This window comes from Mirounga leonina, unplaced genomic scaffold (assembly GCF_011800145.1).
Source record: "Mirounga leonina isolate KUSES-001 unplaced genomic scaffold, KU_Mleo_1.0 Mir_94, whole genome shotgun sequence".
Lineage (NCBI taxonomy): Eukaryota > Metazoa > Chordata > Mammalia > Carnivora > Phocidae > Mirounga > Mirounga leonina.
In genome coordinates, this window is record NW_023270855.1 from 5,640,760 (window position 1) to 5,661,758 (window position 20,999).

Genomic DNA, 20,999 nt, shown 5'->3' on the forward strand with positions numbered 1-20,999 from the left:
ATGGGGCGCCTGGGTGGCTCAGTCGTTAAGCGTCTGCCTTCGGCTCAGGTCATGATCCCAGGGTCCTGGGATCGAGCCCCGCATCGGGCTCCCTGCTCCGCGGGAAGCCTGCTTCTCCCTCTCCCACTCCCCCTGCTTGTGTTCCCTCTCTCGCTGTGTCTCTCTCTGTCAAAATAAATAAATTAAAAAAAAAAAAAAAAAAAAAGAATCATGTCCCCATCTTCCTTTCTAGTTCCATTTTTGTCCACAATTCTTGGGATCCAGTCACTCTGAACAACCTGCTATTCCCTGAGTTGACATATATCTTCATTCTTCCCTGCCTTTGCAGATACTATTTCCTCTGCCTGAAACACTATTCTCAATTGTCCTCTGCCTAGCAAATTCCTGTTTATCTTGCTCAAAGGTCACCTCTACAAAATCTCCCATTTCCACCAAGCAGTGATGTTATCCTCTTTTGTGTCCCTGTAACAGTCTGTCTGTACATCTCTTTAAGACACCATGTATCATGCTGCACTGGGGCTACTGGCTATCAACTGTGCCCCTACCAGCCTTAATGCAGAGGCATTAACAGTTCTGTCAGTAGCTCCTAGGATAGGTGAAATGCTGGCCTCCGTGGGTGCTCATTAATGTTTATAGAATGCATAAAGCAAATAAAGGAAGATAGAGTCATAACTAAGACCTAGGCTTTAGAGTCAAAACAATCTGGGTTTCAAGATCAGGTGCCACCCATTTGCTAGCAGTGTGGGACCTCAGGCATAATCTTTATTTCACTGCTCTGAGTCTTGCCTACTCATTTCTACAAAGTTGATAACCAATTATACCTACTTCACAGGGTTTTGTAAGAATTAAATGAGATAAAGTATGTAATAACACTGAGCACAGTACCTGGTATTAAAGTAAATGCTCAATAAACAGGAGCTAACAATAATAAAGTATAATTACTAATAATATAATCTTTGAAAGTGAAAAAAGATTATAATAGGCATGACCAAAACTGTATTTCCACTGGGTTTGTATAGAGCTACATACCTGTTTTCCACTTAGTTGATAGAAGGAGAGTTTCTGTCCCCAGTCAGCTACAGCCAGGATATCATTATGTTCCTCTCTAATCAACAGAAGACAAAAGAGGTTATGTGGGGCCATGGCCTACTGATAACTGTAGCCCTAAGGGTTTAACAAACAACAGGAAAAAGAAAGTGCTAGCCAGGCTGTCAGATTGCCAAATGTTATACAGCAATACGGAGGCCAGAAGTTGTAATGTGGGCCAGCCCATCAATCAGTCCAGTGGGATGAGGCAAGGTGATCCTCCTGGGATCTGTTATTTCACTGAATGCCCTACTATGTGGCTCTGCCACAGTGAAGAGGCTAAACCCCTCATTTCAAGTCTTCCTGAGAGCAGTGCTAAGAAAGAGCAAGGTGATAGAGCCAAGACTGCTTTTTACTTATGTACTATAAAATGTGGGGAGATGGTGGAGAAGCAAGTTTATTGCCATGGAAAGGCATGGGCTATCTGATTTTTTAATGGACAAAGGGGAAGCTGGCTTGCTCTTCCTGAAGAAGGAAAATTAACACCTAAAGCTAAGTTCTCTCATAGTTGGGGTTCTCAAACAGGTGAAATGGTGTCTGACTGGATCTAATAAAATATAAGTGGGCTCTCTGAAGACCAACAGTTGTCTTTGAAACTGAGTACCTATCAGTATCAGTGCCTTGGGACTAGGGCTGTAGGACCAGCACACAGAAGAAACCTCTTCAGCTGAGGCTGGAGATCAAGCTACTTGGGAATCTAGTTCAAGAGAGAGACATTCCCAGCCCTTGAGACCTGGTCTTACTCTACCTAATGTTGCCTCCTCTTTGTTTATTAATTCAAGCTTTTCAAGCCCAGGGCCTGCGGTCGGTCATCTGGAAGCACCATTAAATATGCAGGCAAGGCATGGTGCAGCCTCATCTGCAAAACCCAGCCATGGGTGGCAAACTGGCAAATATAGGCACTAATTCACAACTAAGGGAAAAAAGACAAAGATGGAGGGGGATGTTAACAGGAAGAGACCTGCAGGGGAACTCTGTATGATTTGCACTGAGGTCCAAACACAATACAGGAACCCAGCCCTGTTACAGAAGCCACATACATGAGCTGGATTGGTGGTTTTCAATCTCCTTTTTCCCTTTGCTCTTTTTTATTCCTGGCAGTGGGACTCTTTACCAAAACGAAAACTCATGTCAAGCAATAAAAGGGGCTGTTCTGGTTGAAGCAGAGATAGGGATCTGAGGCTCACCCTTTCCTCCTTTCCTTGTCCCCCACCTCCACCTCCTTCTAAGGAACCCCAGGTACCATAGAGCAGTTTGGAAAGTCCCAAGCTAGTTCATTTTTGCCCAATTAGAACATCCTGGCTCCCTCAGTCTCCCCACTCCAGTCTGCCGATGTTTTCCTTATAGGTAAACTCAATAGAAAAAAAAGAAAGAATGCCTAGACAGCCGGGATTTGGGTGTGAGGATGGTGGGTAAGGCAAGGGCTTCCTCTCTGATAAATGTCCTACCCAATGCAAGGTAAGGTAGAGGGGAATAGGCTAAGAAAGGTGTCCAGTAATAGAGGAAATGTTCAATGAACTATGGTGTATCTACACAGCATATCCTATGCAGGTATTAAAAATCATGTTTTTAAAAGGACCACTAATGTTACCAGAAAGAGTTCACTTTATGATGGTCAAGTGGAAGAAAAGAAGATCAGATATGACTTAGTTAATCATATGAACACACTAAAAGACTGAGGGGAAATATATTAAAATGCTAACAATGGTTCCCTCATGGGATAGGGTTTTACAGAAAAGTTAGTTCTCCTTTAGATTTTTCAGTAGTTCCTAAATTTCCCAAAGAACAATTTTATAACACAAGTTATAAAGGTGTGTTCCCCCTTGTTGGAGGAGCTTTCACCCACAATTCCCCCAACCCAACTTAGAATGGAGCTTCAGAGCAGTGTCTGCCCTGGCAGGTCAACGCTGGGGCCTGGATCCCTCCAAGGAGGGTTCTCGTTCCTTGGGACACACTCACGAGTTGTCGTCCCTGAGACTGTCGTCCTCTTCCTCTGGCTCTTCCTCCTCTGCCTCACTACCCTGACTACTGTACACTGCTGACTTCAGAATGGAAGGGATTTCCTGAAAATATCTGTTGACAATGACTTCCTCGGCATCCTCATTTTCTCTGTTCATCCAGAAACTCTCCCATCGGCTGTAGACAGTAAGTGGCTGTTCACAATCACATTGCCTAGAACTGCACTAAAGCTATAATTTCAAAACCTGTCAAGAAGCCCCTGAACCCGGCCCGGAAGAGGACAGTAACCAGCTATACTGGGCATCCTGCTTCTCATGAATTAAAAATGGTACCCTGAAGCCACAAAGTCATCTGTGGCCACGAAATCAAACAGCAGGAACTCTGGGGTAGGCTAATGGCCTTTGAAGGCATTAGACATGCATGGTGCAGCCCTGGGCTGGACATGCTTATTCAGGAAGAAGCATAAAAATCTGGTGTAAGAAAGGCAATGGAATCAAATAACCTTCTAAATCAAGTAGGTACCACCTGTAAAATGACATTGGGCTGGTAAACAATTAAGTCCTTTACCTTCAGAGGACTCTTTGGGTGATACTGGGAATTTAATATTAGATGATTATACAAAGAGCACCTAAAGCTATTAGTCTACCTTTAAAGTCACATGGGCAGAAGATGGAAAAAGTGTGTAAGGTTTGAGAAGGTAGATGCCAATCATTTGTGAGCTTTGGGGACATTTCTAGACTTAATTATTACTTTTTTGGCAAGGGCAGCAAAAAAAGGCTCATGAAATAGCTATTTATTATTCGGTGGGCACATGTTCTGCCCAGACTTGGAGGGAAGAAATGAAAAAGGGAAAAGACCAAAATAAAGCCACAGCAAAGAGGTGAGCTATTAATTCATAAAGAAATGGGCTTTCTGTAGCATGCATACATGCATGCGCGCACACACACACACACACACACACACGTTAGGCTGGCCTACATAGTTCATCTGCTTTGCTAAAATCTCTGGGATTCATTCCAAAACTCAAGATGGGCTCTTAAAAAAATTCCATCCAAATGGAATGGGTTCCAAAACAGATCAGTCAAATGGAGTGAGAAGGTTTTGAATGGATGGAGACCTTAGGAAGAGAGAAGAACTCAGCCTGCAGAGAAAGCCCTTTTTCTTAATAGTATTTGTCCTAGAAGGAGGAAAGCTATAAGATCACCTTGAAGGGTTCCAACAGATAGACCATATGGGGGAGAGGGAGCCCCCCGGCCGCTCGATTTTCACTTTCTCCTCGCCATTTTTATTCCGTATGCTGATGATCCCATTGAACATCCCGAGAGCCAGGTACTGACCATCATTTGTCCAGCTGTTCATACAACCAACAAAGGGCATGGGAAGAGGGAAAGGAACACAGAGAAGATAAAACTAATGAGGATGATGCCTTGGTTGAAATACAGTCTGATGAGGCAGCAACAGCAGTGCTCATCCTGGTCCTGATGTAAAAATCAGAGGATCAAACTTCAAGCCCCATTTATTTCTAAGATCAACAGTGAGAGGGGCGCCTAGGTGGCTCAGTCGTTAAGCGTCTGCCTTCGGCTCAGGCCATGATCCCAGGGTCCTGGGATCGAGCCCCGCATCGGGCTCCCAGCTCTGCGGGAAGCCTGCTTCTCCCTCTCCCACTCCCCCTGCTTGTGTTCCCTCTCTCGCGGTCTCTCTCTGTCAAATAAATAAAATAAAAAATCTAAAAAAAAAAAAAAAAAAAATCAACAGTGAAATGTGAAGACAGTAGCACCGTTTTCTGAGCTCCCACAGCTTTCTGTATATACCTCCATGACAGCCCTTAGCTTGTGCCCCCATCACTGGGCCAGCCTCCATTCCCCACTCACCATTTCAACCTCCTCCCACTTCAAGAATGCCTAAAAACAGAATCTGTGTCTTGGTGTATGCCTAGCCTCTTGAACAGATAGGTGCTTAACAGATGTTGAATGTAAGAAAGGCTACACTCAGAAGCTGCACAGCCAGAATAGCTACCATTTATAGAGTCTCTACTGTATGTCAGGCACTGTGCTGCTTGCTTTATGCTCCTTAGTTTGTGTGCATTTCACAGCAGCCCTATCAAGTCAGTATTTTTATCCCCATTTGTCAAATGAGAAACCTCCTAAGGTCACAGAGCCTGTCAGTGACTAAATCTGGATTCAAATCCAGGTCTAGTATCAAAGCCTGTGCTTTCTCTAGCATACATGCTGCCTGGACAAGGACAGCCTGGAACCTCCAGAAAACCTCCACCGAGTGTAGCTTCTGGATGAGGAGGCCTGTTGGTAGATAATTGCAGGAAGGCAACTTGTCATTCTCTTTTGCTTGATGATCAAAGGCACGGGTCCTTCCCATCAAGGAGACCACAAAAGAAAAGAGAAAATACAGGGGCCCAAACCACCTAGGTCACACAAGACCTTTTCCACTGTGTGAACTAACTGGAGTTTGAGAGTCTGTTTGGGAGAAGGGAATGTAAAACCTACCTTCAGAGCTACCTTTAACTTACCTGCAGCAGGTGATCTTGCTACTGGATTTGTGCTTGGAGACAGACTTCTGTTCAGGAGACCACAAGCCTTCAACATAAAATAATATAAAAGAAGACAGATTGGATGGAATATTACTCAGCAATAAAAAAGGAACAAACTATTGCTACACCTCTAGGGCTTATGCTGAGTGAAAAAAGCCAATCTCAAAAAGTCATGTACTATATGATTCCATTTTATAACATTCTCAAAATGGCAAAATTCTATAAAGATGGAGAATAGCTTAATGGTTATCAGGTGCCAGGGGTTAGGGAATAATAGGAGGAGGATGGCGACAAAGGAGCGTCTTTGTGGCAATGGTAATCTACACAGGTGATAAAAGGGCAAAACTATATAAACACACTGTGCCAGGCCCCCTTTCCTGGTAGACTTCTCTACCATCTTTGCAACTGACAGAGAATCTATAATTATTTCAAAAGAAAAAGAAAAAAAAAAAGGAGGATAGATTGGTGAATTTCTAACCAACTTTTCAGAGCTTTAACTCAAAAGAAATGGCAACTTGACAGTTCTTAACTATTACATTGCAACCAGAGCACAACTTAGCATTTGAAGTAATTAATGATGCTTCCTGAAAATCAGTTTCCCCTTCCAGGCCTCACCCACAGCACATTGACCCTGCCCAGGTTATGCCTTGTCCAAGGCACACTGGCCACTTTTGGCTTACTCCCTCCCGCTAGTGGCTCATTGCCCTACAACAGGTGTATGTCTAGGCAACATGAGCAAATTCTACTCTTTGCCTGAGCCATGAAGTTTGATCAAGAAGGTAAATGTAGGGCAATAATGTATTTACAAAGCCAAGTGCAACATCAAGCAAGCTATTTGTTTCCCCCTCCCCCTGGTCCAGAATGCCTCCCCCAAAATGTTTCAACCTGTGCATATCTTATCTATGCTCCACTGAGCCTGTCTAGAGCCTCCAGTGGAGGAAACCTCTCCCTCCTGGGTCTCCCTTAGCACTGTTTGCCAGATCATGCTCTAGATGCAATCCCATGGCCTAGGTCCAAGCCCTGGTTCCACCACTTATCGGCTGGGCAACCTCAAGTGAGTCACCGAACCACTCTAAGCTCCATTTCTTTTTCACCAGTGGTGTGAGAATGTGAATGATACCTGACCTCAGGGGTGATCATAGAGCTCAAATAGGAATTCATTTTAACTCTCAGTACAGTGCCTATCACATCTTAAACATTCAACAAATATTATTATTATTACTACTTGATGTTATATTTTTACAAATTCTACCTCCCCACCTGCCCCAAACCACAAGCTCTTTGAGGACAGGGATTCTATTTTGTCTTCTTTTTTTTTTTTTTTTTTTGTAATTATTTTGTCTTTTTAATCACAAAAGTAAGCACACAGACCAGTGCCTCACATGGAGAAAATGCTAAAATTTTTAATGAATGACGGTCACTTTCCCTTTTATTTATACAATGTGCTTTCCATTATATTCTCTCTTTTGAACCTCAGAACTCTGTCAATGAGATGAACAGGGTAGGAACGTGTTCATCTGAGATAAGGACAGTGAAACACTGAGAAGGGTTACATGGCCTCTCATTCCTCGATAATGCCTGTTCTGTTGTACTCAGCAAGGAAGAAAGAACGGATGAGCTGAAAACCAGAACTGACCTTGAATAGAGATAACCTAAAGGCCTCTGCTCCCTCCCCCCCGCCTGGATGGCCATTTCACTGGCCTCTCCTCTGTGCCAGCACCATGCCAATGCCATAAATGGGGCCACAGTGAGTTCCTCAGGGCATCCAGCACCTCAGGAAGGACAGCTACAGCCAGTGAACAAGTATTGGTGACACGCTACACAAGAAGCACAGTTGAAACAGTGAAGAATTTCACACACACATGGATGTTTGGGAACACAGAGGCAGCCATAATGACCTATTCCTGCCAGATGAGATTGGAAGGCTTCCCAGAGGCGGCAACACCAAGTTATGCCTGTGTTCTCCCACCCTTACCATCTCCCTCCCTGGGGCCCTTCCTGCTGTCTCCCAGATTGCTTACCAGACTTTGTTACCATTCACTCTCTTGGTTTCTACATAATTTAAAGAATAACTGCCAGCCTCCCCTCAGCCATTGAAGGGAGGGGAGTAGCATTAATTCTCTCGGGATGAAACAACCACATTTTTTGCCCAGATTTTCAGTAATTCCAGGACAAGACTTTGGGAATCAGAACTTACCAAAGTCACTGGAGGAACAAGATGCCAGTTGGTGGGTAACAGGGTTGTAGGAGACACACTGGATAGAATCATTGTGTCTAAGAAGTAAACAACTATAGATTATTATGCAGCAAACCACAGATGTTTCAGTGGCTACAACTGAAGGTTTTATGATGAGCCCACAGTCTCTCTGACTACACACCATAAGCTCTTATGCAAGTGACCAACAAAAAGCACAGGGATGAATTCTCCTGCCCTGGATTGCCCCTCACCCACCATTTTCATCTCTCAGACATTACCCACGAGACTGACCTAGCTTAAATGCTACCTCCTCCAGGACGCTAGGTACCTCTGGCTTGTGAACTGATAAGATAATGAAGTAAAGCACCTAGCCTAGCACCAGGTACACGGGTGATGGCTGTTACTTATTGCTTTGTGGAGGCCTGGAAATACAGGATGGAGGTGCAATGAAGATATTACAGGCCAAGGGGTGCCTGGGTGGCTCAGTCGGTTAAGCGTCTGCCTTCGGCTCAGGTCATGATCTCAGGGTCCTGGAATCAAGTCCCGCATCGGGCTCCCTGCTCAGCAGGAAGCCTGCTTCTCCCTCTCCCTCTGCTGCTCTCCCTGCTTGTGTGCGCGCTCTCTCTCTCTCAAATAAATAAATGAAATCTTTTAAAAAAAAAAGATATTACAGGCCAAGATCTGGAAACATGGCAAATCCTGAGACAACAATGAAAGATGAGTAAGTCATGCACCACACCTGGCATCTCAGCATCTGTTTTATTTATTCACTTCTGGGTAACACTTCACTTATAACCTCATTCATCATTTATTCATTTATTCAGTCATTCAAAGTTGTTGATCTGTATACCCACGTTCATAACAGCAATCAAAATAACCAAGAATTGGAAGCAATTCAATGTCCATCGATGACGGATAAATGGAAAAACAAAATGTGCTATACACATACACTAGAATATAACTCAGCCATAAAAAGAAAGGAAATTCTGGGGCGCCTGGGTGTCTCAGTTGGTTAAGTGGCCGACTCTTGATTTCAGTTCAGGTCATGATCTCGGGGTCCTGGGACTGAGCCTCATGTTGGGCTCCACACTCAGCAGGGAGTCTGCTTGAGTTCTTTCCCTCTGCGCCTCCCCCAACTCACTCGCTCACTCTCTCTCTCCAAAATAAATAAATAAATCTTAAAAAAAAAAAAAAAAAAAAGGAAGGGAATACAGAACATGCTATAATATGGATGAACCTAGAGGACATTATGCTAAGTGAAATAAATTAGTCACAAAAGGACAAATACTGTATGATTCCACTTATATAAGGTACCTAGAGAAGTCAAATTCATAGAGACAGAAAGTAAAATAGTGATTGCCAGGGGCTGAGGGCCCAGGGAATATTTGTTGTTTAATGGGTATGGAGTTTTAGTTTTGCAAGATGAAAAGAGCTATGGACGTTTTGTACAACAACATGAATGTACTTAACACTTACTGAACTGTACACTTAAAAGATGGTTATGATGATAAATTTATGTTATGTGTATTTTACCACAATAAAAAAGAAAAAAATCATTTGCTAAGTACTAATTATGGGCCAAGCATTGTACTAGGCACCAGGAACACAGGGGTAAGCAAAAACAGATGCAGTGTTTGCCTTCACGGAGTTTATAGGCTGATGGGAGATATCACTCAATCACCAGAATAACTGTAAAACTACAATTGTGAGAAACGCCAGGAAGAAGACCTGAGTCTAGAGGACCAGAAACAGCTTCACAGAAGAAGTAACATCTGAGCCTGAGATCTGCAGAACAAGTAGGGGTTAATTCGGTGGAGGAACAGGGAAGAACATGAGCAGAGCCCTTACAGAGAGGAAGCCTGGAGCACAATGACCCCAGGTTTCTGTCTGTTGAAACTGGGTGGATGTGAGGCCAATCCCTGAAATGGGGACATTAAAAGGGGACAGGTTTGGGTGGGGTGGAATCTGTGGTGTCAGATTAGCTAAACTGAGCTATATGAAAACTCTTAGCTCAGTGCTGGCCAGGCGAGGCATGCTCAAGAAATGTTCATTCATGTATTCATCACCCAGCTTTCCTATATCTACCATATACTCCTACAACTTAACTTCAAGTTCAATTGCAGAGAAAAAAGTTCTTCCTAATATTATTTCCAAGGGGCTTTTGCTATAGTAACTCAGTAAGAATCAAACCAACAATACTGTACACCTAAATGGTTACTTACGTGTACTTCAGAATGCCTTCCAATTTTGAGGTCCAGATAATAACGCTTTTGTCAGCTGATCCAGAAGCAAAGCGTTTGCCTAAAAGTGTTTTAAAAAGAAAACTGTCACATTTATTGTAAACCAGCATTTCCCAAAGAGTATTTCTTAGAAAACTAGCTCTTTAAGGTAACTAATAAGTGTCAGCTGTTTCTCTCCTTCTTTTTCTTATTAGTACTGGATGGCAGTCAGGAAGTTTGGGTTCAAATTTTGCTTTGTCTGGCACTGAGTAAACAACAATGTATTGAGGGCCTACCACATGCTAGGTATCATGTTCTGTGCTAAGGATTAGGTAGTGATTAAAGCACACATGATCCCTACCTTCACAGAGTTTAGTCTATTGGAAAAAGAAGGCGTTAAATGAAATTAACCCAACACAAATATAATGTGTTAAGAAGTGAGTCCTAGGAAAGAGAATAACTGGGGGACCTAATTTAGATGAGGGAAAGGATTCTCAGGAGGAGAACCTTCAGTTGAGACCTAAAGGATGAGCAAAGCTTAGCCAGGTGCAAAGAGAAGCTAAAGACCTATCCACAAGGACAGAAAAGATATGCAAAGGCCCTGAGGTAGTAAAAGCCTGGTATGTCTGAGGGGCTGAGAAGCACCAGCATGGAACACCAAGGGCCAAAGGGGATGTAGGTGGAAGATAGATCTCTAGGAGCTTCAGGGTCATAGTCAAGATCTTGCTCTTTATCCCAAAGAAAAAGGCTTTAAGCAAGAGCAAGAAATGAGATTTTCATTTCCACACTATTTGGGCTTTATGAAAGAATGGGACTAGAGAGAGGCAACATATAACAAGTAATTACTTCTTAATGACATTGTTGCAAGTTTACATGTTGCTTGGGATTTCACTGTACATCCACTCAGCCATTCTCCTAAGTGGCAACTTTCCATTTTTTCCTTTCTCCTCAACTCTCTGACACCTCCCTCCCCATCCTCACTCTGAGGTAATGTTGCTTCCTATTTCACTGAAAGAATGGAAGAGAATTTCCATTAGACTACTGATACCACATGCCTCCACCTGCCAGACCCTGTGGCGACACCCTCTACCTTCTACCATGTCCCATCTAAGTCCTAGATCCCATCTCCTCTTGCCCACTCAATGACTCTGTTCTGACAAGTCCTTCCCCTCTCTCCTACAGCATCAATGTTTCTCAAATTCAACATGTCCAAAACTGAACTCCTGATCTTCCACTGTAAGTATCTCTACCTGCAGCCTTTCCCATCTCAGTAGAAAGCAACTCCAATCTTTTCAGTAGCTCAGGTTAAAATCTTTGCAGTCACCCCTGCCTCCTTTCTTCACACCACACACACCATCTGTCAGGCAATCCTATTGCCTCCACCTTCAAACCATATCCAGAATCTGACCACTCCTTACTACTTCCTCTGCTCCCACTTCTCTCAGAGGTCTGAGCCACCATCAATAGTGTTATAAAACTTGCCTGGATGATGCTTCTTCACTGGTCTCCCTGCCCCAACCCTCGCCCCTTGCAGGCTGTTTCCAAAACATCAGCTAGAGGGATCCTTTTAAAATATAAATCAGATTAGATCTCTCCTCTGCTCATAAGTCTTTAGTGGTTCCCCTATTTTCACTAAGAATCTAAGTCAAAGTCCTTATGACAGCCAACATGATCTGGCCACCCCATACATACCTGTTACCTCCCTACCCATATCCCCTACTGCTCCCCCTGATTCTCTCTGCCAAAGCCCCTGGAAGGCACACTCTCACCTGAGGGCCTTTGCAATGGCTTTTCCCTCTGCGAGGAGCTCTCTTCCCCTAGATGCCCACTATCAGAATCTTCCTGCCTCCCACCCTCAAGTCTTGCTCATCTGTCCCTGTCTCAATAAGCCCACCCTCACCACCCTACTCATTCCTGTACCCAATCCCTTGCCCCACCCAACGTTCTCAATTCCCCTTATGCTGCCCTACTTTCAGCACACTGTTTAATTTACTTAATTATCTCAAGCACCTAGAATAGTGCCTGGCACATAGATGGCCCTCAATAAATATTTGTTGACTTGAATGATTGAATTGAAGCCCAAGAGACTTAACTATCTTCTGCAACTACAAGTTGTATTAAGGAGTGACTAAGGAGAAAAATGAGCAGCTATGACACTATTACAGAGAGTGTAAAATCAGAGCAGACTCTTACCATCCTTTGCATATGCCACACAGTACACAGTATCTTTGTGTCCCTTTAGGGGCTGAAGTAAGGTGCCATCAGAGGTGTCATAAACCTGGCAAAAAAGAGACAGAAGTACAGGGGCGCCTGGGTGGCTCAGCTGGTTGTGTTCGACTCTTGATTTTAGCTCAAGTCATGATCTCAGGATTGTGAGATCAAGCCCCACCTACTACAGATTTAAGATTCTCTCCTTCTCCCTCTGCGCCTCCCCCCATAAAAAAAAAAAAAAGAGAGAGAGAGACAAAAGTACAGATTATCCACATGACATCCATTAGTTAGAATTCCTGCAGGTTGCTGCTATTTTTGTTTATATAACAAAATATTTGTCAATATTCTAAATTTGTATCAAGTAAAAACTACACTGAGAAACCAGAAAGAACGTGAGAGAAGTGGACAAACCCAAAAAGTAGAGGTCCTAACTCTGTGAATTACATGTCCAGGAACATGCCATTAATCCTTGAGAAATAGAAGTTCACTCTGTGGAACTTCTCTACAAAGTTCACTCAATGTATGTGAATTTGGATATATAACCAATCAAGCTAGACCCTCCCAAATAAAGCTAGCACACACAAAGAGCCAACTACAACATGATTAAATTTTAGTACTAGCCCTGCCCCTAAAGGATGTTTCATATCTGCTATCAAGAGTTTGAAAGTCAAAGACCTGAACTCTGGGTTTGCAAATCAAAGGAAATACCATAAAAACTAGCTGTAATTTGGATTTAGGATATTTTGTAGCACTGTAACATATATAAATATGTGGAAATTTAAAAAACACACTATCTGAGTAATCAAGGCAAAACTCTCCAGAAATGGTTAGTGTTGGAGAAGATAATCTTTGAGAAAAAAGTAAAAGGATTTGGATTGTTTACCCTGGCGAGAAGTCTGCAGAACAATTTAACCAGGGTTTTAAGATTATGTAATTACCATACAGAGAATGGAGATTAGTCAGTCTGCATATCTCGAGACAACAGAGCAAGGGGAAGTGGACTTACGTAGGAGGAAGGAGAGATCATACAAAGGTTTTTAGGTCAAACATAAAGAGTTCTCTGAAAATTACTTTTATATATTGGGATAGGTTCCAGAGGGAGCTTATATTCTTTGAAAATATGAAAAAAGGACAGCATCCATATGGAATTATTTAGGTAGGCCAATGCCTAAAAGTTGGGGTCAGGCTATCTGACTTCTCAGGGAGGGGGCCCCTTCAGTCTTGTTGCTTGAATTTTTCAGGAGGACAAAATGTGAACTGACACCAGTCCATTTTCAAAGGCATTTTGATTAATTGTTTTCAACTCTTTCATGGGTGTCTCAAAGTAAAAAGGGAAAGATTAATGACTCCAAAGGAGGTATTGTTCACAGGTTCCTATCTGATAGACAGTTTACTTACCTGTTTTAAATAGCCCATTTCCTTCCCTATTAAAAAGTAATGACTGGTTTTTCCGCCCTTGCCTTTTTTATCTTAAAAAAGGGGGGGGTCAGATTTCAGAGCATTTACAAGAGGGAGAGGGAAAAAAGCACTTAAAAAGGAAACTCAGACACAATCCTACCAGTAATCTGTTTCCTGCAGCCAAAATCAGTTGCGTTCCATCGGGCTTAAATGCGAGGTCATATATACTAAACAGGAGACAAGACAAGACGAAAGGACAATTAGGAATCAAAATGATGAGGTCTGCTAATGGCCAGGAAAGCAAACTTTATTTCCATTATGAAACACTGCTTGTGTATGAGGGAGAAAAATAATGGCTAAGAATTGCATTTGGCTGCAAATTCCATTCAACCACCACACCTTGGCAGCCCATTCAATCACAATTTACTCGGCAGTTAGCTTTACGTCCCAATTTCTACTTGTCCAGAAGCCAGACGCCAGAGATGATTCAAAGGGTCAACAGTCAAAGGCACTAACTCTTCTATAAAGGCTAGAGAAACTGAGGGCTACTGAATCCACATGTCTCTGAAAATTGGACATTTATTAAAATATCATTATTATTTCCAACCAATCAGATACTTAATGAATGCCTCTTAGGTGCTAGGCAGTTACAGATACAAAATGAGTAAATCACAGTCCCTCCCTGCCCTCAAGGAAATTACCATCCGGTTGGAAGATGTGACTCAGACACATTCACAAAGAACTACCATATGTCGTCAACTCTGAAGCATACATTTTTTCACATGTTAACATCTCTGAGGTGGGGATGTGTCTTATAACTGATGATGTGTCAGCTTAACTTGAAAGCATTTTTTGCTTTCTTAGTGGTATATAAAATAATGGTATTTTACAATCAGTGACCTCTTAGATTAGATGAAATACAGAACAATACTAAAGTAAAGGTTTTAGGCAGAATTCAAAGGAGGAAGACGCAGTGTTCTGATTTGGAGAAAGGATGAGAAAAAGCTTCATGAAGAAAACAGTACGTGAAAAAAGTAGGGCTTCTGAGACATGCAGGAGGAGATCTGAAGGGGGCAGCATTTCAGGCAGAGAAAACAGAACAGGGGCGCCTGGGTGGCTCAGTCGTTAAGCTTCTGCCTTCAGCTCAGGTCATGATCCCAGGGTCCTGGGATTGAGCCCCATATAGGGCTCCACGATCAGTGGGAAGCCTGCTTCTCCCTCTCTCACTCCCCTTACTTGTGTTCCTTCTCTCGCTCTGTCTCTCTGTCAAATAAACAAATAATCTTTAAAAAAAGAAAACAGAACAAGCAAAGACATGAAGGTAGGGAATAGCAAATAATCTAAATAATCGAATTTGACTGAAACATTTGACTATGCACAAGGCAGTAGGGAGAGATCAGGCTAGAAAAACAGACTAGAGCAATATTACAATGATTCTTGAATGCCCTAGGCAGAGGATTTCGTTAGTTCAGGTGACTCTAGTAAGAATGTGCTAGACAGCACTGCCAGGGCAGCCTACTGTAAAAGTTTAGTATGGGATAAATTTACCTGATACCTGTAGTAATCTAGAATTATAGATCCTGGGGAAGAGTACTTGGAGCGTGTTCCAGAGATACTCTTGCTGAGCTCTTCAAATTATTATTATTATTATTTTATTTCATCTTCACAATTCCGTGAAGTAAGAATTATTACTCAGTTTTGTAGTTGAGCACACCATAGCTCAGAGAGGTCAAGTATCTCACCCAACATTATACAACCAACAAACGGTAGAGCCAGAATTTCAATTCAGGTAAGACTCTAGAGTCTGTGCTATATTGCCTTCCACTCTCTTGAAGTACTGTCAAATATGACAAATCTCTGTTATCCTTAGTACTTGAACAGTAACAATGGCTAACATTTATTAAGCACATCTATTTACTGTGTGTGCTAAGTACAATTTAAATGCTTTACATGTATTGGTTAACTTAATCCTCATAACCCTATACCCATTTAGCAGATGAGAAAAATTAAGACCCAGAGAAGTTAAGTAACTTGCCTGAAAATAAACTGCTACTGAGTGGAGGTAGCACCAAAATTCAAACCCAGTCTGGCTCCAAAGCCCAAGCTCTAACCACTGTGATTTGTGGCCCTCATTTTCATTATTATTAGCATATGCCATAGTTGACAACATAATTAGCAATAGTTTCCACACTTTATCAATATGAAAAAAAGAGGCATTATATGTAGAATTCAGAAAGTTTTTTATATAGGCTCTGTTGACCTCAGAAGCTTCCTTTAACAAAAATAATTCTTAAAATAATAACAATAATAACTCTCTGCATATATTCAACAGCTGGCTGATGGAGAAGCTGGACAAGGGTGGGCATCCCTCTTGATGGAAGCAAACACAGACACTGAGTTCTTCAGCTTCCTCCCTATTACATGGTAACAGATCTGGGCCTTATCGTTTCCTGCACTTTCTTTCTCTGAGCCTAGGGGAAAGTATACTTGGTGTGTACCACAACATGAGAAGCAGGGCAGTAAAGTGAAAATTAGAGGGACCTGGGTCCTGAAGAACTGATGTCCTGTTCGAGCACTTGTCCTCACCTACAAAGCAAGACTAGAGAGCTGCCCTCCCACCTCTGGGTGCATAGGCCACCTTGTGCAAGCACCTGACACCTGTGGGTTGCTATGATGAGGTACCAGATTTTGGAGAGAATCTGTACGTCTTTTTTGTAGTCATCCTTGGTCATGTGGCTTCCTTTCTGCATTGTAGATAATCTAATCTCATTAAAGTGGTTCTTGTGGGGATCTTCTTCATAAGGATCATTTTGGGTTGAATTCTCAGAAAACCATTTGAGTGTCTGATTTGGGCCAAGTCTTAAACTGTCTTACTCTCAGCTGTGAAAATTTTCTCTAAATGTCTTGAAATTTGCCTTCCTAAAACATAATGTTCAATTTACCCCAATCTAAACTCTTAGTGCACTTAGGATCTGTATAATTCATTGTAGCTCTGAATTATATTACCTTCTATATTTCACTCTGTTTCAAATACTATCTTAATTATAGTCACGTATGCATTAAGGGCAAGGACCCTATTTTAGACATTTGTGGGCCCACTATGCATGGCATTGTCCTAGACACAAAATGAATATAATCGACAAAACTATTTTATCTTGAACCCCTCAGACTTTAATTACATCATGAGACTGTGAGAGGGAATAAAGGAAACCTCATTTAAAATGGAGTCCAGATGCCAGAAGGGGGAGCTCTCATGGCGTACTACTTGTTGCCAGCCCCCTGAAGAACCAACAGGAAGAAGCCTATACCTTACCCTAGATAAAGGAAGATTCTTCTCCTTGCCCAGCAACAGCCCAGCCAATGAGAGACTGTCACAACTCAACCAACGAAAAGCCACTACACTCTGAACTCCCAGTTTACTCCAATGAACTTTTTGTTTATAATGACCCCTCCCAACTTCCTTACCCCTTTCCTCTACAAAAGAGTGTTCCTTTCCTTTGTTTCTGGAACTTGCCTGTGTTTCACCATAGCTTTCTTCTCCTGAATTGTAATTCCTCTCCTATTCCTGAATAAACCCACTTTGCTGGTAAAGTAACTGGCTGTTTTATTTTCAAGATTGACAAGATCACAGAAACCCAGAATTGGGAGACCCTAAAATTTGTCAGGTAGTCCAGTTCCCCCACACAGCAAGAATTCCCTGTAGATGGCCATCCAACCTCTAAACACTCCCAGGATTGGAGAGCTCACCAATCTGCAGGCAGTTTATTGTACTAGAGGATGGCTTTCTCTCCCCATCATCTTATCTCCCCCTTTTAAGAGAAAGATACACTGTCAAATTCCACTGCAGAAAGACAGAGGGCAAATCCTGCAAATTCTCCTCTGCCAAACTTGTGCCCACCCCACTGTAAATTGAATTCCCAAGGTGCCTCTCCAAATTCTGCAAAATCTGCCCCAGACCCAGTTACTTGCTTTGAATCTTAGGCAAATTATGTCACCTTGCTACTTCTCAGTTTCTTCATCTGTAAATGGGGTAACAATTCCAACCTCACAGGTTGTTGTGGAGATTAAATGAAATAATGCATGTAAACACTGTCTGGCCTATGGCAAGTATTCAGTAAATACTAGCTGGTGTAATTGGAGGGTGATAGCAGATGCCGTCCTGACTGGAATAAGGCAGGCTAGCCAAATAAGGCATCATGGTTGAGATAAACCTAGAACAGTACTTTTAAGGAAGAAAGGAGGGAGTTCAGGGACACCTGGGTGGCTCAGTCATGATCCCAGAGTCTTGGAATCAAGTCCTGCATCAGGCTCCTTGCTCAGCGGTGAGGCTGCTTCTCCCTTGGCCTGCTGCTCCCCCTGCTTGTGCTCTCTCTCTCTGACAAATAAATAAATAAAATCTTTTTAAAAAATAAAGAAAAGAAAGGAGGGAGTTTGAAGAAGAATAAGAGAGCATTTGGGAAGGAGTTTTGGATAGGAAAATGGAGTTTTCAGCTGAAGTGGAAAGCATAAATTTAAATGTTAGCAAGCAGAGGGTGAGGGGGGAGGATAAGCAGGACCACCTAGTTAAGTGCACAATCTGATGTGGAAGGGAACTGGAAGTCAATCTAGGGTTATGGGAAGTAGAATAATGGATCACAGCAGCAGGACTCAAAAAAGAGAAATCCTGCTACCATGTGAAGTTTAGCCTGGAAGTCAAAAAGCAGACCAGGAGACAGTGGCTGGTTCAGTTGTGGAGGACTAATCTTAGACATCTAAGATCTCTTAGTTCCACTATCTATTTTCTTAATAGTTTTTGTTTTATCTTATCCTGGGCTTCCAGCTGGCATATGTAGCTGCCATCAGGATTGCTGGTCTGTAGAATCCCTATAGTCCCTAATCTAGTAAGTTGTTTCAAACCTATAATGGGCCCAAACCCAAATAATCAATCTAAACTCATCATTCATTCACTCACTTATTCATTTATTCACTAATACATCTATCCATCAAATAATCACACCAATCACTGATTTGTCTAGGTTCTGGAATATGCCTTAGAAATGAAGAAGAAGTAGCCATTGCTTTTAAGGGGTTTATAGTCTTCTGGAATAAACAGATGCACAAATAACTCTTTAAACTAGACAGATTCTAAGTACCACAAGAGAGGAATGAACAAAATTCTATGCCAGGGGTTGAAAACTGGGAGCAAATCAGGCAGTATCTGGCCAGCAAATGTTTTGTTTGGCCCACATGGTGTTTTATTTCAGTTTTAGATTAGTTGCCAACACGTAAAAATTAGGGCATTTCACATAAAAACCCAAACTCATAGCTTCTGGTAAAAACAGGAAGATCTGAGCACACTAGGCCAAATTCCTGTAGGGTGGTAATTGGCAGGAGCTGAGCAACAGCTGCCCTTTTTAGGCAGAGCATGAGCTCTCTCGTTTGCCACACTCCTTGCCACTCCCTTTTACTCTCTGACATGAAAGTCAAAGGTGCTAGTTATCAGCAGCTTGTGGTGGGTACTTTCATAATAGAGTTAAGAAAAAAGTAAAAAGAATTCTTTAATTTATTTTTTAATTATTATTTTTAAGGAGGCTCCATGCTGGGCATGGGGCCTGAATGTGGGGCTTGAACTCAGGACCCTGAGACTGAGAACTGAGCTGAAATCAAAAGTTGGGCATTTAACCAACTGAGCCACCCAGGTGCCCAAAAAGAATTTTTTTTAAACTCAAATTTCTATTAAAAGTAGAAGTGACAGATAAACTGGTAGGGCTATATGTTTCAAGAAAAGTGGGGTGCAGAATAGCATACTACTCCTAGGAAAGACAATTCCTTGAGTTTAAGATGCAAATAAACATCTCCCATTATATTGCCTGCCTGACTCCTGCAGGCATTTGGGTTTGCAACCTCTGTAACATGAGGAAAAATTAATGTAGTTGCTAACAGTATTGGCTTTGGAGTGAGGAAAAAAGCTGGCTCCACCACTTACTTGCTGTGTGACCTTGGCGAATTAATTACCCTCTTTGTGCTTCAGTTTCCTTTTAAGTAAAAGAGAGGTAATTACAGTAACTAGCTCAGAGGGCTACTGTGAAATGACAATGAGATAAAAGACATGAAGTTCTTAGCCAGGGCCTGGTGTGTAGAAAGCATTAGCTATTACTAGTGCAGACTACAGAAGAGAGAGAGAAACCATATCCGAAGGGAACATTACAGAATGTTTATAATTTCAATGTAAGGAGATGAGGAAAGAAGGCATGCTTTCTGACACAGACAAGAGAGGGAATGTGAAAGGTCCTATTCCACTGGCCAAAACAGAGTCTGCACCAGGAAGCTGAAAAGATCAGCTTGGAAGATTTTTAAGGTCAGGCTGGGGGAACTACCCAGTAAGTCAGTATTTCCCCAGATGTTTCACTGTATGATGGATTTAGCTGATGAAAATGGAATACGACATTAACATCGACTCGTAAGGCGAGAAAATCACTCTCTTTTGATTCTCTTTCAAACCTTCTAATTAAGGATAGGAGAAGAGTCTTGCTCTGATGCTATTCACCTCAAACACCTCTTGGACCACACTTTCTAAATATCCAGTTCTTCAGGACAGTAGACAAGAGGCTTAAAAGCTTCCTAGCAACAGTATCTAACTACAACTTGGTAACACCGTTTTGTTTCTCCCAACTTTGAGTTTCGCATTTATCCCACAGCAAGTGATACTGACGTTCAAACATGGAGCAATAAAGTTTCCTTGTAAAATCATAAAGTGTAAAATCATATTTGAGTGAAAATCAGTGAGACAATTCAGAGAAAAACGCCAAGTTTATGTGCATGTGGCAAAAATTGTGACGTTTCTGGCAAACACTGTGGTGGGTAGTAAGATGAAGCCAGGACGGATTCTGTGTAAAATCGCCCCGACAGGCCACCACCTCATCCGTGGTAAACCCCCTAGCTCCCTCTCCAGGCCTCAGTTTCTCCGTCCGCAAAAGGGTGGGAGGGCGACCCTGCAGTTGCTCAGACCTAGGGTTCAGGTCCTCAGCCCGGGCCGCAGGCCCGTTGCCCCTGGCAACCACGGGGGTTTCCGCCAAGGTTCCCGCCATCCCCGCCAGCGCTCGGCCTCCCGCTCCTCCCGGACTGCCCGGCTCCTCACCACTGCTCGGCTTTATCTCTCCACGTCAACACGGCCCTCATCGCGGCTTCCCTGACGCCTCAGGCCCCTCCTCCCGCCTCAGCAACAGGCCCCACTCCGCCAGCCACTTTGGTTACCTGCGCTACCCCTGGCAACACACATGCGCAGTGAGCCTCGTGCGCGCAGCCAAATTCCGAGTGCGCAGGCCTAAAGGGCAGGGCTAGGAAAGGAGCAAAAGCGGAGATGGAACGGAGCCTAGGAGTCTGCGCAACTAAGGCGCGCGCGACT

At 42.7% G+C, this 20,999-nt stretch overlaps 1 protein-coding gene across 4 annotated transcripts in view; it reads right to left on the minus strand.

The window, feature by feature from the left end:
• The window catches only part of IFT122 (intraflagellar transport 122), a 68,612-nt gene extending 47,645 nt beyond the window's left edge, over positions 1-20,967 (minus strand). The window contains exons 1-9 of one of the 4 annotated variants that reach the window (XM_034998182.1): positions 20,733-20,967; positions 13,776-13,842; positions 12,200-12,284; positions 10,010-10,088; positions 7,788-7,864; positions 5,570-5,636; positions 4,250-4,396; positions 3,046-3,222; positions 1,030-1,105 (exon numbers count right to left, since the gene is read on the minus strand). In XM_034998182.1, coding sequence (XP_034854073.1) covers positions 1,030-1,105; positions 3,046-3,222; positions 4,250-4,396; positions 5,570-5,636; positions 7,788-7,864; positions 10,010-10,088; positions 12,200-12,284; positions 13,776-13,842; positions 20,733-20,773 — 816 coding nt within the window. In that variant the 5' untranslated portion in view covers positions 20,774-20,967. The remainder of the gene's footprint in view (positions 1-1,029; positions 1,106-3,045; positions 3,223-4,249; positions 4,397-5,569; positions 5,637-7,787; positions 7,865-10,009; positions 10,089-12,199; positions 12,285-13,775; positions 13,843-20,732) is intronic. The other 3 variants (XM_034998177.1, XM_034998181.1, XM_034998178.1) reach the window with 3 other exon arrangements.
• Between the last annotated feature and the right edge of the window lie 32 nt (positions 20,968-20,999).